General features: G+C 43.7%; 1 protein-coding gene across 2 annotated transcripts in view; it reads right to left on the bottom strand.

Moving 5' to 3' along the window:
* LOC147885283 (Ribosomal protein L7Ae/L30e/S12e/Gadd45 family protein) overlaps positions 1-11,967 on the bottom strand; it is a 54,758-nt gene extending 42,791 nt beyond the window's left edge. For both annotated transcript variants that reach the window (XM_087396793.1, XM_087396792.1), the window contains exons 1-2: positions 11,756-11,967; positions 11,561-11,657 (exon numbers count right to left, since the gene is read on the bottom strand). In XM_087396793.1, the coding sequence (XP_087252919.1) occupies positions 11,561-11,657; positions 11,756-11,924 (266 nt within the window). In that variant the 5' untranslated portion in view covers positions 11,925-11,967. The remainder of the gene's footprint in view (positions 1-11,560; positions 11,658-11,755) is intronic.
* Between the last annotated feature and the right edge of the window lie 5,109 nt (positions 11,968-17,076).

Consider the following 17,076-nt stretch of genomic DNA (forward strand, 5'->3'; position numbering starts at 1 on the left):
GGGCTTTTGCCAAATTTGCTGTTTTTGCATCAGATTGCAGTACATTGGGTCAAATTGCAGGACTTTCAGTTACATTTGTAGGACATTGAGTCAGATTTGCATAGATTGGGTCACATTTGCAAAATTTCAGCAAAATTGGGGGCTTTTCTGAATTTGCCCTCTTTTTGGCCTATTTGCCCTCAATAAATTTGGGGCTTTTGCCAAATTTTCTGTTTTTGCAGTGAACATTGCCTGTCACAGTCACATTTGGGTCAAATCTGCATTTGCCCTTTGATTTGGGTCATAGATTTGCAGATATTTGCTGTCATTTTTGGGACAACCAGCCTTTTTTGCAATGATAGCCTTAAGGCTTTTGGGTTTTCAGGTCTTTTACAGGTTATCACAATTACTATGGCTGGGAACAATCAAGATTTATTTGGAGTTATTCGTGAAGATGATAAGTTGGATGGCACCAACTATCCGATGTGGTCTTATCTCATGAAACATATTCTTGTTGCAAAGCATTTGTGGAATATTGTTTCTGGGGCTGATCTGAGGTCAGCCAATGCGACAGTGGTTGGTTCTACTGCTGCACCTTCTACAGGTGGTACTCCTCCTGATGCCTCTTCCTCTAGCACTCCTGCTACTACTCTTTCAACTCAAGAACAGTCAAGATGGGATGCAAGAGATGCAAATGCACATTCATGCATTGCTTTATCATGCAAGAGAATCATTATTCCACACATCCGGTCCTGCAGGACAGCAAAGGATGCTTGGGATAAATTGGCTTCTCTATATCAGATTCGCAATGAAGCTCATGTTGCATATTTGAGAAGGCAATTACAGGAAGTGAATATGAATGAAGGTGAGTCAATGGATGCATATTTGACAAAGGTCAAGGACCTCATGGAACAGCTTGCCAACATTGATGAGGTGGTGCCAAATTCACAGGTTGTCAGTACTACATTGAATGGACTAACAACACATATCAAGGGTTTGCTACAACCCTTCGATTAGTGGCCATGGGTAATCCAGACCACTATTCTTTTGATCAGCTAGTTACTTTGCTTTTGCAGGAAGAGCAAAGTAGAGCTAACAGACAAGCCATTATTCCTTATCATGCATTTGCTTCACAGCAAACAGGAAGAGGCAAGGCTTCCAAGCCTATGGGCAAGCCAAAATCTGTGCATAGCAGCTGCAATTCCTCTACGCATAGCAGCTGCAATTCCTCCCATGCATCTAAAAATACAGCAGATAAAGGAAAGAAGAAAAGATGCAACTATTGTCACAAGCCTGGACATGACATTTCAGAATGCAGGAAGCACATTGCTTTGGAGAAAAAGAAAGCACAATTGACAGTTAATGCCTCACATGCCATTGAATCCCATGAGCCAGCAGATGCTTCACATGCACATGCTCTTCATGATGATTGGGCATGGGCTGTCCATTGCTCATTTGATCCCTCCAAAGCTGATGCACTCTTTACTGCTAATGATGCTCAGTCCTGGTACTTTGATAGTGGTGCTTCCAAGCATGTCACATTATGCAGACAGTTGTTTCATTCTCTAACTGATGCACGTCGAGGGGGGACTGTTACATGTGCCAATAATGCTTCATATGCTGTAAAAGGAGTTGGAGATGTGCAGCTCACATCCATTTCCAGCCATCCTGTCACTCTGACAAATGTTCTTTTTGTGCCTGGCATTGAAGTCAACTTGATTTCAATTTCAGCAATTGCTACCTCAGGTTTCAAAGTAATTTTTGATGGCTACAGATGCCTAGTATATGATCTTCGTGATGACAATGCCAAAGTTCTCACTGGCACTTTGCAAAAAGGACTTTATCACCTTGATCATCATTCAGCTGCACTTTCTATTGAAGCATTGGCCATTTCAGATTCACAGCTTGCTGAAACTCATCTTTGGCATGAGAGAATGGGCCATCTCAATTATAGAGCTCTTGCAAAGCTACATTCACAGCACATGGCAAATGATGTACCTCAGACTCACACAGTTACTAAACATGTGTGTGAAGGTTGTCTTTTGGGTAAGATGCATCGATTTCCTTTTCAAAAGAATTGTCTAAAACTCTCACAAAGGAAATTGCAGCTAGTACACAAAAATGTATGTGGCCCAATGAGGACAAATGCCATTGGAGGATACAAGTATTTCATGACTCTCATTGATTTTCACAAGGTATTGCTGGGTATATCCTTTAAAGGCCAAATCTGAAGTTTTCTTATGCTTTCAGAGATGGCTGAATATGGTTGAGAATGAATCAGGATGCAAGCTTGTCACCCTCAACACAGATAGGGGGGGTGAGTATATGTCAAAGAAGTTTGATGCATTTCTATCCTCACGGGGTATTATTCACTCATGCACTACTCCTTACACTCCTCAGCAGAATCCTGTTTCTGAAAGGAAAAACAGGTCCACAATGGAGATGGCCAGATGCATGCTTAAGGCCAAGTCTTTGCCCAATAAATTTTGGCTTGATGCAGTAACGTGTGCCAACTATGTGCTGAATAGATCACCTACACGGGCATTAAAGACTATTACACCTTATGAAGCATGGAAAGGCAGGAAGCCTTCACTTTCACACATGAAAGTTTTTGGATCTCTTGCATATGTTCATGTACCATCTCAGCTCAGACATAAGCTTGATGACAAGGCAATCAAATGCATATTCATTGGTTACAGCCAGAAGAGCAGAGGGTATCGGTTATATCAACCAAATACTGGGAAGATTATTGTCAGTAGAGATGTGATCTTTGCTGAACATTCAGCTTCTCCTCTTGTGGACTGCAAAGCAAAGCCAGGTATTGACATGTTTGATGCCTTTGAATCTTGGTTACCTCTACCATTGTTACGCTCTAGTCGAGGTAGCATGACCTCGGAAGAATCAGTCGACATTTCCCTTAAAGGATCTATCTCTGTAATATATGCGTTTGCGCTTCATGTAAATGATCGGGAGGGATTTAATGTCAAGGTCCTAGGTGAGGGCTGATAGCACCAGACTAGATAGATCTAAGGCCAAGGGCCTAGTGCTAAGATTGTGCCTAGGGGCAAGGAATTAAATGCATCCCAAGAGAGGGGTGAAATGTTGCATTAGGAAGGCCCTATAAAGATGACATGTGGCATCTAGATCTATCTAGGGATTTGGGGTTTGCTAAGGCTAGAGAGAGAAGAGAAGAAAATGATTCGTGTGATTTCAACGTAGATCTCTGTCTGGCTCGTGAGCCTTAGTGAAATATGGCTGGGAGGAAATAAATGGTGCTACTCCCGTGATCCGTGAAGAGAGACAAGGAGCGTGGTGGCTGACAATTGGTATCAGAGCCGAGGCTACGAAGGGGAAAGGCGTGGAGCGTTGGTGGCGAATCACCCGACGGTGGCCTTCGCGTGATGGATAGAGGAGCGTAGGGCCTTGAACAGGCTTGGCAAGTGAAAAGGCCGCACAATTACAGACTAGCGTCGAGGGAGATCCAACGCTGCTGACGATGTCCGTGATGATTGACGCTCACGTGGAGATTCCGGACTGTTGGTGAGGCGACGCGTTGATCACAGCGTGCTGACGACGAACGATTGGCACTTGTATATGCAAGTGTCTCGTAGAGCGTTGGAAAGGAAGGGTCTTGTAAGGCCTTGACGATTGCAGTCCGTGATCGATCGTAGATCAACGGAAAGTTCAAGGGGAGGTGCTGGAACGAGCAACAGCAGCTCGTGAGCGGCGAACAGGAGCGCCAGTTGACGAGCAGTAGGCCCGTAGTCCAGATTTGGCGCAGCGAGTACGTAGGCGGTGATCGGGAGCGGTTGACGGATTGGTGTGGTTGGTTGGAGCACGAAGGCATAGGGCCCCCAGGCTTCGGGATACCTCGTTACCTCGACCCGTGCCAGTTTTCGATTCGTTCCCTTAGATAGATTTCGATGAGTTCATAAACCAGGGGGCTCTCTGTCACTTCTGTCAATTCTGTGTTTTCTTCTCTTGATTTAGTTTGTTGATGCTCCGCTTGCATAAGAGTTACAATCTACGATGCTATAGGGACAGATTATGCCTGTGCAGATGCATGTATACTTCAGTCTGAGTTAATTTGCAGGAATTTCCCTAGTATAGGGAAAAGCGGGATTTGGATATATGCCTGTGTCGAATGCGTAGTTAGTGTGCATGTCAGATTGCAGGTATTCCCTAGTATAGGGAATTGTGTCAAAGTGTCAGTACACTGAATTGTGTCAGCTTGTGATTACAGTGTTCTAGAGGTGTTTTTATTTATTTTATTTTTTTTATTTTTAAAAAACACCTATTGAACTAAATGGAAGCAGAAGAAGGGGCTTCCAGGAGGGACCCTGGTGAATCAGGAGTCCGGCCGACCCAGCAGGGATCGCGCCCAGTAGCTCACACTTTATCTGGCAGGATTGCATTGCTGGAGGATGCCTTGCAACAGTTGTTAGCGCAGCAATTACAAGCCAACGCAGGGCAATCTGAACTTAGGAGAGCGTTACAGAGTATGTATGCCAGACCTTCTCGAGAAGAGAAGGGAAAGGCTACAATGGAACTGGAGTCTAGTGTCCATACGGTCGAGCCTAGGAAGGCTAAAGTGCCAAATATTGCGAATTACAGACCGGAAAAGTATTCTGGTCGGATGAACGACTGTAGCTCCGATGTCATTGAGACCTGGTTACACAAATGGGACGAAGCGTTTGCCATTTGTGAAATCAGAAATGACATCAAAAAGATCCGTGAGGCCACCCACATGTTCAGTGAGGCAGCGGATCGGTGGTGGATTAAACAACAAAAGGATGGCATAGCATCCACTACCTGGGAGGGGTTTAAAAGAGAGTTCAAGAAACACTTCTTACCTCCTGACGAAGCATCCCGAGCTTGGGATCAATATAGGAACCTTCGTCAGAGAAATTTATCAGTGGCAGAATACACTGATAAGTTTCGAGAGAGTGTAATGAAGGTTGATGAACCCCTGCCTCAATCAATCCAAGTGAAAGATTTCATATTTGGATTGAATGATCGAATAAAAATGGAAGTTCGGGCTAAGTACGCGAACACGCTAGATGATGCAATAGCTATAGCCTTGAACTACGAGGATGCCAAGGGCAGCAAGCCAAGTGGGTTTGCACAGGTCGGAACCCAGTACGGGTATCCGAAGAAATCTGGGTTTAAGAAGAAGTGGGCTAGTAGAGGGAGTGGTTCGCAGCCGAGTGGTCAAGCCAAGCAGGCGAGACCGGCTGAAACTCCTAAACCAAGTACCACCATTGGAGTGAAGAGGAAAGTAACCCCAATGGCAGCCCGGGCTTGGTCTAAATCTCCCTTGAACCCAGAACAGCGGGAAAAAGCGAGGAGAGAAGGCTTGTGCTTTGGTTGCCTTCAACCTCATCAGTGGAGAGATTGTCCACGTAATAAAGACCGTCGGATGGCTGAGATGGTGATCTCAGAGTGCGACGTGGAGATGCAGGGAAGTCCCAGAGCGGAAGAGATGCAGATTCAGCTAGCGGGATCTTCTCGGAGGTTAGTACCTTGTTTGTTCTGTGTGTCTGTTGCTAAGTTAGTGACGAGTACATGATAACATCCTATCTAAGCCCGCAGCAACGGGGTATACAGCCTTTAATGATACGGAGTTAATTAAAATGAAAGGGCAAGTGGCCAGTCATGATGTCATTGTGTTGTTTGACTCGGCGTCAACTCACAATGTGATTAACTCCAAGCTCGTGAAGAGGCTGAAATTAAAAACAAGCCCATCTGACTATGCGTATACAGTCAAGATGGCAGATGGAAGTTCAACTGAAGTATGGGACCAAAGGGTTACCCAATTGGAGCTTCGTATTCAGGACTATGCTGAGAAGCTTGATTTTGAAATGACCAAGCTTGCTCATGCGGATATAGCCCTGGGTATGGCGTGGCATTCTAAGAAGAATCCAGCCATTGATTGGAAAAAGCACGTATACCAATTCAAGATGAATGATGTGCTTTATGTCTTGCGAGGTGAAAAAGATATACCTCAGGGACCGTTGGTTTCCGTAATGGAAATCAGAAAGGCTCAAGTAGAGTTTTTATTCCTTTGCACAGCATCGGTAGAGCCGATGGACGAGTCTTCGGCTAGCACTGATGCTACGCAAAGTGGTGAGATGGCCAAGCTGGCTAATCTTATAACAGAGGAGTTCTTTGAATGTTTTAGGGATGAACTACCTTATGGGTTACCTCCAGAGCGGAAAGTTCAACATAAGATTGAACTGATCCCGGGGGCAGAACCTGTAAATAGACCTCCTTATAGAATGAGTTTTGCTGAAGAGGCGGAGGTGCGTAGGCAACTGGAAGAATACCTCAAGTTGGGGCAGATTCAACCAAGTTTCTCACCTTTTGCTTCACCAGTGATATTAAAGAGGAAAAAGGATGATACGTTTCGCCTCTGTATAGATTACAGAGCATTGAATAATATCACTGTTAAGCACAGGTATCCGATGGCTCGGATTGATGATTTGCTAGATGCATTACATGGAGCCGTGATTTTCAGCAAGAGAGATCTTAAGTGCGGCTACCATCAGATCCGGATTAGAGCCGAGGATGTGCATAAAACCGCTTTTAGGAGCAGGTTTGGTCATTATGAGTTTTTGGTAATGCCCTTCGGACTTACCAATGCTCCAGCGACTTTCGTCATGCTTATGAACGATTTACTACGTCCGTATATCGGAAAGTTCGTAGTACATTTTATTGACGATATCCTGATATTCAGTAAGAGTGTTACTGAACATCGTGAACACTTAAGGAACACTTAAGGATAGTGTTCAGTACTTTGAGGAAAGCCAGTCTTTATGTGAATAAAAAGAAAACTATACTGTGTATGGTTAGGCTTGAGTATTTAGGGTTCATAATTACTCCACAGGGGGTAGAAATGGATCCGAAGAAAGTGGCTGCGATACTAACTTGGCCGATCCCTCAGAGTCTAACCGCGTTGCGATCATTCTTGGGATTTGTCCAGTTTTATAGAAGGCATATCAAAGGATATTCCGGAATAGTATCGCCATTGACTGATCTGACCTCAGATAAAGTACCTTTTGTTTGGGGACAGAATCAACAGGAAAGTTTTAACACCATAAAACAAGCTCTGGTCTCAGGACCGGTGTTAAAAATAGTTGATCCCCAGAAACCGTTGTTCCTAGAAACCGATGCAAGTGGCATTGCGGTAGGAGCAGTCCTTCTTCAAGAGGGAAGGCCCGTAGCCTTTGAAAGCAAGAAGCTTTCTCCCTCTCAAAGGAATTGGCCAACTCATGAATTGGAGTTGTATGCTGTTATCCATGCTTTGAAAACATGGAGGCATTATCTGTATGGTTCAGAGTTTTATGTGGATGTAGATCATGATACTCTGAAACATTTTTGTAAACAGCCTGACTTGAGGGGCCGCCAAGCTAGGTGGGCAGAGCTCATGCAGGAGTTTAATCTAACGATTCGGTACCGAAGAGGAAAAGACAATAAGGTGGCTGATGCGTTGTCTCGCATTATGCACAACCTGAGTTTCACGGTATTAGAGAGTGCTCTAATGACCGAGATCAGAGAAACTCAAAAGGTGGATGAGTTTGTCCAGAGCTTATGGCCTAAAGCTCATGTGTTAAAACCCGGGGAAAATGAAAGGGATGACCTGGCATCCAGAAAAGGCCAAACGTATGCAAGATATACCATAAGGGATGGTATGCTAGTTAGAAATGGCAAGGTTGTAGTACCTGGTCAGAATGATCTCAGGCAGAGAGTCATTCGACAATGCCATGATAACCCGTGTGCGGGACATCCAGGTGTCGAGAAGACATATGATCTCGTGAAGCGAGATTTCTTTTGGCCAAAGATGAAAAAGCATATTCATGAATATGTGACACGATGTTTCTCGTGTCAGGTAAGTAAGGCCGAGCGGGTGAAGCCACCCGGACTTTTACAGCCCTTGGAAATACCACTAAGTAAGTGGGAGAGTATTTCCATGGATTTTATTGTAGGGCTACCTGCAACACAAGGAGGATATAATTCTATCCTTGTGGTGGTTGATCGTCTAACCAAGATGGCTCACTTCATTCCGACTAGAGAGTCTGTTAGTGCCCCGCAAGTGGCAGATTTGTTCATTAGACATATATTTCGTCTGCATGGATTACCTAGATCCATAGTGTCAGACCGAGATGTCAGATTTACCGGTCATTTCTGGACAGCGGTATTCGAGACACTGAGGACTGAGTTAGGAATGAGTAGTGGGGATCATCCTGAGACGGATGGTCAGACGGAGAGAGTCAACCAAACTTTAGAAGATATGCTGAGGGCATATGTGTCATTGAGGCAACATACATGGGACAAGTGGTTGCCATTGTTGGAGTTTGCCTACAATGATAGGAAACATTCATCTACTGGGTTCAGTCCGTTTGAGCTGAACTATGGTTATAGACCAGCCAATCCAACTATAGTTGGAGTACCTCAGAAAGTAGTGCCGCGAACTTTGTAGTTCAGATGCGGGAGATGCTAGCACTTGCGAGAGCTAATATCCGCCAGGCTATGGATAGAGCCAAGGTGTATGCGGATGAAAATCGGTCTATAAGAGTATTTGAAGAAGGAGAAAAAGTTTTTCTCAGAATTCCTTCGCACTCGAAGTCGTTGACTTCAGGAGAGTGTGCTAAGTTATCACCTCGATACTGTGGGCCGTGGTTAATTCTAAAGAGAATAGGCAGTGTAGCCTATAAATTAGAATTGCCACAGGGGTGTAAGGTGCACCCGGTTTTTCATGTTTCGCACTTAAAGAAATTCTTACATACAGGTGACTCACTAATCGAAGGTGTGGTTTTGTTTCAGGAGATAGAGGATATTGCAAGGCGCAAACCAACAAGAATCGTGGACCGGGGAACAATGCAAATACGAAATCGAAAGATACCCACGGTGTTGGTTGCATGGCATGGTCAGCCTCTATCCGAAGCTACTTGGGAATCCGTATATCAGTTGCGGAGAGTGTTCCCAGACTTTATCATCGAGGACGCTGATGTCTGAAGAGGGAAGGAATGTTACGCTCTAGTCGAGGTAGCATGACCTCGGAAGAATCAGTCGACATTTCCCTTAAAGGATCTATCTCTGTAATATATGCGTTTGCGCTTCATGTAAATGATCGGGAGGGATTTAATGTCAAGGTCCTAGGTGAGGGCTGATAGCACCAGACTAGATAGATCTAAGGCCAAGGGCCTAGTGCTAAGATTGTGCCTAGGGGCAAGGAATTAAATGCATCCCAAGAGAGGGGTGAAATGTTGCATTAGGAAGGCCCTATAAAGATGACATGTGGCATCTAGATCTATCTAGGGATTTGGGGTTTGCTAAGGCTAGAGAGAGAAGAGAAGAAAATGATTCGTGTGATTTCAACGTAGATCTCTGTCTGGCTCGTGAGCCTTAGTGAAATATGGCTGGGAGGAAATAAATGGTGCTACTCCCGTGATCCGTGAAGAGAGACAAGGAGCGTGGTGACTGACAACCATCATCAGAAGAGGATTTTGAGCAGCAACATGCGCCTCCTCCGGGCCCTCCACAAAGCAATAATCAACCTCAACCTCATGCTGATTTGCAGGTTTCTCTTCCGGCACAAAATGATCCCATTACTCATGATGCAGTCACTGAAGAAAGAGCTGTTAATAGACAGCAAAGGCAAGTTCCCAGATGGCTTATGGATACATTGAGGGACAGCAAACAAGATCAGCCTTTTGCTGCCCGGACAAGATCAGGGAATAGACAGCATGGTCACTTTCTTGAGTTTGCACTCCTTGCTACAGCTTGCAATGAAGAGCCTTTGTGTCATAAAGATGCTTTTGACAGCAAAGAGTGGATGGATGCAATGAAAGCTGAGTTGCAATCTATTGCCAAAAATGACACTTGGGAATTAGTAGATCTCCCACCTAGCAAGCATGCCATTGGAACGTGGTGGGTCTACAAATTAAAAAGGAAATATGATGGCAGCATAGATTGATACAAAGCCTGTCTTGTTGCAAAAGGGTATGCCCAACAACAAGCATTGACTTTGAGGAGACATTTGCTCCCACATCCAGGATTACTACCATTTGATGTGTCATTGCCATTGCAGCCCATCATCATTGGTAAGTGCACCAACTTGACATCAAGACTGCTTTTCTTCATGGGGATCTCCAGGAAGAAGTCTATGTTACACAACCTCCTGGCTTTGAGGTTGTTAATTCTGAAAATAAGGTATGCCGGCTTAGAAAAGCCCTTTATGGTTTGAAGTAGGCACCCAGGGCATGGTATGCCAAAGTTCATGCACACTTACTATCCCTTGGTTTTCAGAATAGTCCCACAGAACCCACTCTTTATTTCCGTGGGAGTGGATCTGATTTTTTAGTGCTGATTTTATATGTGGATGATATGCTCATCACCGGCCCAGATACTCAGCAAATTGCAGCTTTCAAGGCTGATTTGCAGCAGATTTTTGATATGTCAGACATGGGACAGCTCCATTATTATTTGGGCATTCAGTTTGCTCATGTTGAGGGGGGTATCATGATGTCTCAGTCCAAGTATATTGGACAGCTCCTTGATCGTTTTCAGTTTAAGGATTGCAAGCCAATCTCTACTCCAGTGGACCCTGGCTTCAAATTCTCAGCTCATGATGGGAGCGCACCATGTGATATCACTCTTTATCAGCAGGCTGTTGGATGCCTTATTTATGTCACACCAGACCTGACTTGCAGTATGCAATATCTCAGCTCAGCAGATTCATGCACATGCCTAGTTCACAGCATTGGCAGGCAGTGAAGAGAGTCTTCAGATATCTCAGAGGCACTCAGGATTTAGCCCTCTTCTATGGTGATCAGGGTTCACTTACCATGCATGCTTACACGGATAGTGACTGGGCAGGATGTTCCAACACCAGAGTGTCACATACTGGCAATTGTTTTTTGCTTGGCAATTCATGTATTTCTTGGCTCAGCAAGAAGCAACCGACAGTTGCCACGTCTAGTTGTGAGGCTGAGTACAGGGCAGCCTTCACCGCTACAGTAGGTTCAGATGATATGAACAGATGGTGTGTCTCTCCCTACGAAGATGTTTCGATATCTATGCTTAGAGCTTCTTTCTTGGAAGTTTATCACGTCTTTATCCATAATCTATGGTGGCTGGATGCCCTTGCAGCTTTTTGTCTCGCTTTTTTTTTAAAGAACCAAGGGGACATGGGGTGCCCCAAGCACTACACTTTCCCCTTTTTATTGTAGAGACACAGACAAGAGAAAGGCATGCATTGAAAACAAAAACAGCATATCATAGCCATGCGGGAGTAGAACTAGAGCCCTGAAAGAGCACCAAAATGTTCTCATAACCTCTGCTTAAGGGCAGTGCTAACAAAAATGAAATGATCCTTCAATTCACACGAGCACTATTTGATCTCCTACTTCCATAATCGCAGATAATATACATAATCCGCGCTGTAATATTTGAAAGGAACCACCTCAATGAAAGCACACCCTGTATTACTGAAACAAACACACGCACCCCCCCATGATGTGCGACAACTAACTAAGCCATCAATTTCGGGGTTTCACGAACGGGTAGAGAAGCAAGAGACCTGCCAAGCATATCCAACAGACGGTCGAGTCTCGGACCGCTAATGGTTTGAGTGGAAGCATGATGCACACCGTGAAGGCCTCGCAGGTGATCAATGTCTTCAACAACACCAAAGCAAACCTTCTTTTACGAGTCTCATTCAACGGTGTAATGACAAAAGAAAACAAAAAATGTCCTCTTGTATGAGCATAGGTACCAGGTGAAGCTTTCTGTGAGGAAGAGTCAAGAGACCCGCGTAGACTGAGGGGCGTTTGATAGCGTCTTTCAATTACGTTGCCAGAATCGTGGAGCTTAGGTGGCTGTTGCTTTACGTCGTGGTGATGCAAAAGCGGGCTTTCTTCTGGTCGTCTCTGCCGTGCCTTCATTCTCGTGAGAATTGGTCTACTCTAATTTTCACGCATTGTGCCATCCCGACATCCATTCCTGTAAGCATGGACCAAGCGCAAAAGGTGCGACAGACATCGATTCGAGGGCACTCGAAGTGGTAAAAATGACATCAATATGTGAATCCCAATGCTGTAGAGAATGGGTTTAAGGGGTCGTTTCCAGTTTTTCCCATCTGCTTTTCATGGCTACTTAAGTTATAGCGCTTGTTTTCGATGGGTGTTCTTACGTTACATGTTGGAGCTTCCAGAATAAGCAAATTTGATGTCATCTTTTTTGACCTGCCCTCACGAGGGAAGGCTTTATAAAGTAAAGGTGTTTCTGTTCAAGAAGGGAAAATGATGTGGATTTTTTACCTCTGCTTGGGCTAGGCCTTAAGGGATGGTGATTTTTGTAAGAAGCTAATCCCATTATAGTAATTTCAAAAATTTGGCCATAGTTTTCTCCCCCTCTCTCTCTCTCTTCTTCTTCTTCTTCTCTCTCTCTCTCTCTTAGCTTTCAGTTTGCCAAGGAAGGCCTCTTGAATGTATTCACTTGTTTGCTATTTTGGTCCCCCTTTCTCTCTCTCCCCATTTTTTTCTCCCCCTTTCTCTCTACCGCTTTCTCTCTCTCCCCATTTTTTTCTCCCCCTTTCTCTCTCTCTCTCTTCTTCTTCTTCTTGTCTTAGCTTCCAGGGCAAGCCTTTTGAATTTATTCAACTTTTTTGGCCTAGGAGTTCAGGCGATTTCCTTTGTGAAATGAAAATGACGTGCCGTTTCCAGCCTGACTACATGTGTCTAGTGATTTGTGGCTTGCATGCGTGATCCCACATGGGTTGCTCCATATCCCGTGTAACACGTGTTTTTTCCTTGCTTCTCATTAGGTCCTTTCATATTTGTCGTTGCTCTCATGGTCTTTACAGACCAAGCCCCTACCTACCCAAGAGGCTATTTTTTCCTCCATGGTGGGCTAGGATCATTACACACTACCATGAAGATGTGGCAAGGTATGGGAGGTCCAAGCCCCACCAACCCCTAAGCAATAAATGCTTTCAACAATGTAAACCCTTGCCCATGCTGTTGGGCAGGGGGTCTTGGCTGCCCAACTTTGTTCACCCTCCTGTTTTTAAGGATCCAATAAGCTTTTTAAATGTGGCAGCACACCCCTGCAACAAAGCTTGGCAGGCGAGGACTTGGGTGGTCTATAAAGACCCTCATTCCATGCTTTGCGTCTTCCCCATTGCATCAAGGTTGCCTCTAGGTTTCCTTCCACCTTGGTGCTATTCATTCTGCGACATCTGCTCCAACAATGCCCCCTTCCTCGATCGTGGCGTCGACCACCAAAAAACTTTCTATGAGGTGTGTTATTCGAGCATGCACATACCCAATGGGCATGATACCCGTATCTATTGGAATACAAATATATATTTTTGTCGGAGACCCATGTTAGCCTCTGAAAACCTCTACCTCCTACAATTCCTGGAGTGGAACTCTGTGGCAGTGCTAGCCAGTGGTTCCTGTTCGCTTACATGTATGGTCGTAAACAAAATCTATGTCCCCCGCAACTCCTGACAAAATACGAAGAGGGGAGAGGAGAAGAGTTGAGATGAGGAGAAAGGGCACAGCTAGAGAGCACACCACAAATGACTAATTGTACACTAGATTTAGTTGAAAAAATAGAATATATACAAACCCATTTAGGGTTAGGGTTAGGGTTAGGGTTAGGGAATCTAACCCTTTTCTTTATAGCACTCTATAAGGTTACTGTTATGCACATATGATCACGTGATGGTGCTATGCACACGTGATCACATGATGTTGAGCGTGAACTCTCAACACCTTCCCTCAAAATCAACATCATGAAGTAGGCCTTCCCTCAAGATGATGATTCTGGGGAATCGAAGAAGGACTGAGCATTACATTTCATCACACTCCTTTAATGGGAATGTCCTTCCTCTACGTCAAACCAAGAGCTAGTCGGTGTTTCTCGAATAGCTCTTTACCAAGTGGTTTGGTAAAGATGTCTGCAACATTCTCTTTGCTATCACAATGCTGCAGTGTGATGTCACCAAGTAACACTCTTTCTCTGATGAAGTGCTCTCTGACATTAATGTGCTTTATCCTGGAGTGATATACTAGATTCTTAGCCAACGCTTGAGCCGATTGATTATCACAGTATATTATTATTGGCTTTGACTCATCAAAGTAATATGTTTCTGCCAATAGTCTTCTGAGCCATATAGCCTCACATGCACCTATAGTGAGTGCTCTATATTTTGCTTTAGTCGAAGACAAAGAAACAGTTGGTTGTTTGTTTGACAACCATGATATAGCACCTTGACCAAGGAAAAATGCATATCCCTATGTCGATCTCCTGGTCTCATGATCTCCGGCATAGTCACTGTCACAGTATCCCATGCAACCGTGGATGACTTTCTCTGTATTCTATCCCAGACTTTCTTGTACCTCTTATGTATCTCAAGACTCTTTTGGCTGCATTCCTGTGAGACTATTTTTGATTTGCCAGAAAGTGTGCCAGTGAGCTTACTGCATAACAAATATCTAGCCAAGTGATAGTCAAATATATAAGAGATCTGATGAGCTGCCTGTAGTATCTGCCATTGATTGTAGGCTTTTTTGAATCTTTAGTAAGTTTCAAACTCTGTTTCATGGGAGTGGCTGCAATCTTGCAATCTACCATATGAAACTTCTTCAGGAGACTGTCAACATACTTGAGCTGACTCATGAATGTGCTATCTGAATCTCTCCAAAACTCAATTCCAAGACAATAGTGCATAAGTCCAAGATCTTTCATGTCCAACTCTGCAGATAAGTCTTGTTTCAATTTTCTGACGAAGCTATCCTTGCTTCCTGTCACAATCAGATCATCTACGTACAAAAGTGCAATAGTAATGTCTTCCCCTTGAACTTTGTAGTAGAGAGTATGATCTGCATTGGATTTCATGTATCCCAGATTAGCAAAATACTTATCAATTCTGCTGTACCAACTTCTGGGTGCTTGCTTTAAGCCGTGGAGACTTTTCTTGAGATGGCAAACCTTATTCTCCTTTCCTGGTTCAACATAACCTGCTAGTTGTTGCATGTAGACTTCCTCGTCTAGGTAACCATTGAGAAATGCATTCTTGACATCAAGCTGATACACGTTTCATCTGCTGAGTGTCGCTAGTGATATCAAGAACCGTATGGAATCCATCTTTGCTACTAGAGCATAAGTCTCATCATAATCTTGACCATATTGCTATGCAAATCCTTTTGCAAGTAATCTGGCTTTGTATCTTTGAATACTGCCATTTGGATTGTACTTCACTTTGTATACCCATTTGTTTGCTATGGCCTTCTTTCCTAGTGGAAGGTCGCATAATTCCCAAGTATTATTCTTATACAAAGCAATTATTTCTTCATTCATAGCAGTTTGCCATTCTGACTTGTCTACTACGTCTTCGAAGTACACTGGCTCTTCTATAGCCATGATGGTAGTCATAAGAGCATAGTTGGTGGTTTCCATCTGAATTGCCTTGCCTTTCTGAGCATATGTCAATCTGGTTGGTGGTCTGCTTTCCCTAGTAGACCATCTGAGCTACTGTGGCTCTGCTTGGGATGTTGCTGGCAATTATTGCTCTTCTTCGTCAACCTATTCTATAGATGACTGTGAAGTTGATGCTTCTATCTCCTATGTAGGTGAGGTTTTCCATCCTGATTCCTCATCAAAGATTACATCTCTAGAGATAACAACCTTGCAATTGATGGGATCATACAATTTGTATGCTTTGCTTTCTTCACTGTAGCCAACCATGATGCATTTGCGTGACTTCGCATCCAATTTCTTGCGATGATCATCATGTATGTGGGCATATGCTATGCAACCAAATATGCCAAGATGCCCAATGTGTGGCTTGTGTCCAGTGAATGCTTCATAAGGAGTCATACCCTCTATCGGTTCTGTAGAAAGCCGATTAAGCAAGTAGTTTACTGTAGCTATTGCTTCTGCCCAATACTGATTCGAAAGATGCTTTTCACTAAGCATCGCTCTAGCACTGTCTGCTAAAGTCCCATTCTTCCTTTCTACTCTTGCATTCTACTGAGGAGTATCTACACATGTGAATTGTCTTCGTATGCCGTGACTTATGCAAAAGTTCATGAATGCTGAAGAGATGTATTCATCTCCTCTATCTGATCTCATGACTTTGATCTTTCTGCCTGTTTAGTTTTCTACCATGGCTTTGAATTCTTGAAATCTGGAAAACACTTTAGATTTCTCTTTCAAAAAGTAGACCCAACAATATTTGTTATAGTCATCGATGAAAGCCAAGTAGTAAAGTGAACCATTGATGTTGCGGGTCTGGGCATAACCCCATACATCTGTATGTATCAAATCAAGAATACCTCGCGCACGAGAGGTAATTCTGGCAAAGTTGGTTCGCTTTTGTTTGCCAAAGCAGCATGCTTCGCAAACTTTTCCAAGAAACTGTAGCTTCGAAATCCCAATTGCCATATTCTAATTCCTGAGATCTAACAAGTAATTAAAGTTGACATGACCATATCTCTTATGCCATTTTGCAGATAGTGACATCTGTTGCCGTTGAGGTGGCATGGCATGCTTATCTGGTACTGTAGCTAGCATTCTGTATAAGCGTCCTTCCTTGATACCTTTTGCTACTAGCTGACATCTTTTGGATTTATCTCTGATAGTGCATTCATCACCGTCGAAGATGACTTTGTAATTGTGTTCCGTCATTTGATCTACTAATAAAAGGTTCTTACTGAGTTTCAGAACATGTGTTGTAGTTGAGCTAACATGGCATGCTTATCTGGTATTGTAGCTAGCATTCTGTATAAGTGTCCTTCCTTGATACCTTTTGCTACTAGCTGACATCTTTTGGATTTATCTCTGATAGTGCATTCATCACCATCGAAGATGACTTTGTAATTGTGTTCCATCATTTGACCTACTAACAAAAGGTTCTTACTGAGTTTCGGAACATCTGTTGCGGTTGAGCAAACATGGCATGCTTATTTGGTACTATAGCTAGCATTCTATATAAGCGTCCTTCCTTGATACCTTTTGCTACTAGCTGACATCTTTTGGATTTATCTCTGATAGTGCATTCATCACCATCAAAGATGACTTTGTAAT

The sequence above is a fragment of the Dipteris shenzhenensis genome, chromosome 25 (genome assembly GCF_047967505.1).
Source record: "Dipteris shenzhenensis isolate YYH24624 ecotype China chromosome 25, Dip_SZ_1.0, whole genome shotgun sequence".
Taxonomy (NCBI): domain Eukaryota; kingdom Viridiplantae; phylum Streptophyta; class Polypodiopsida; order Gleicheniales; family Dipteridaceae; genus Dipteris; species Dipteris shenzhenensis.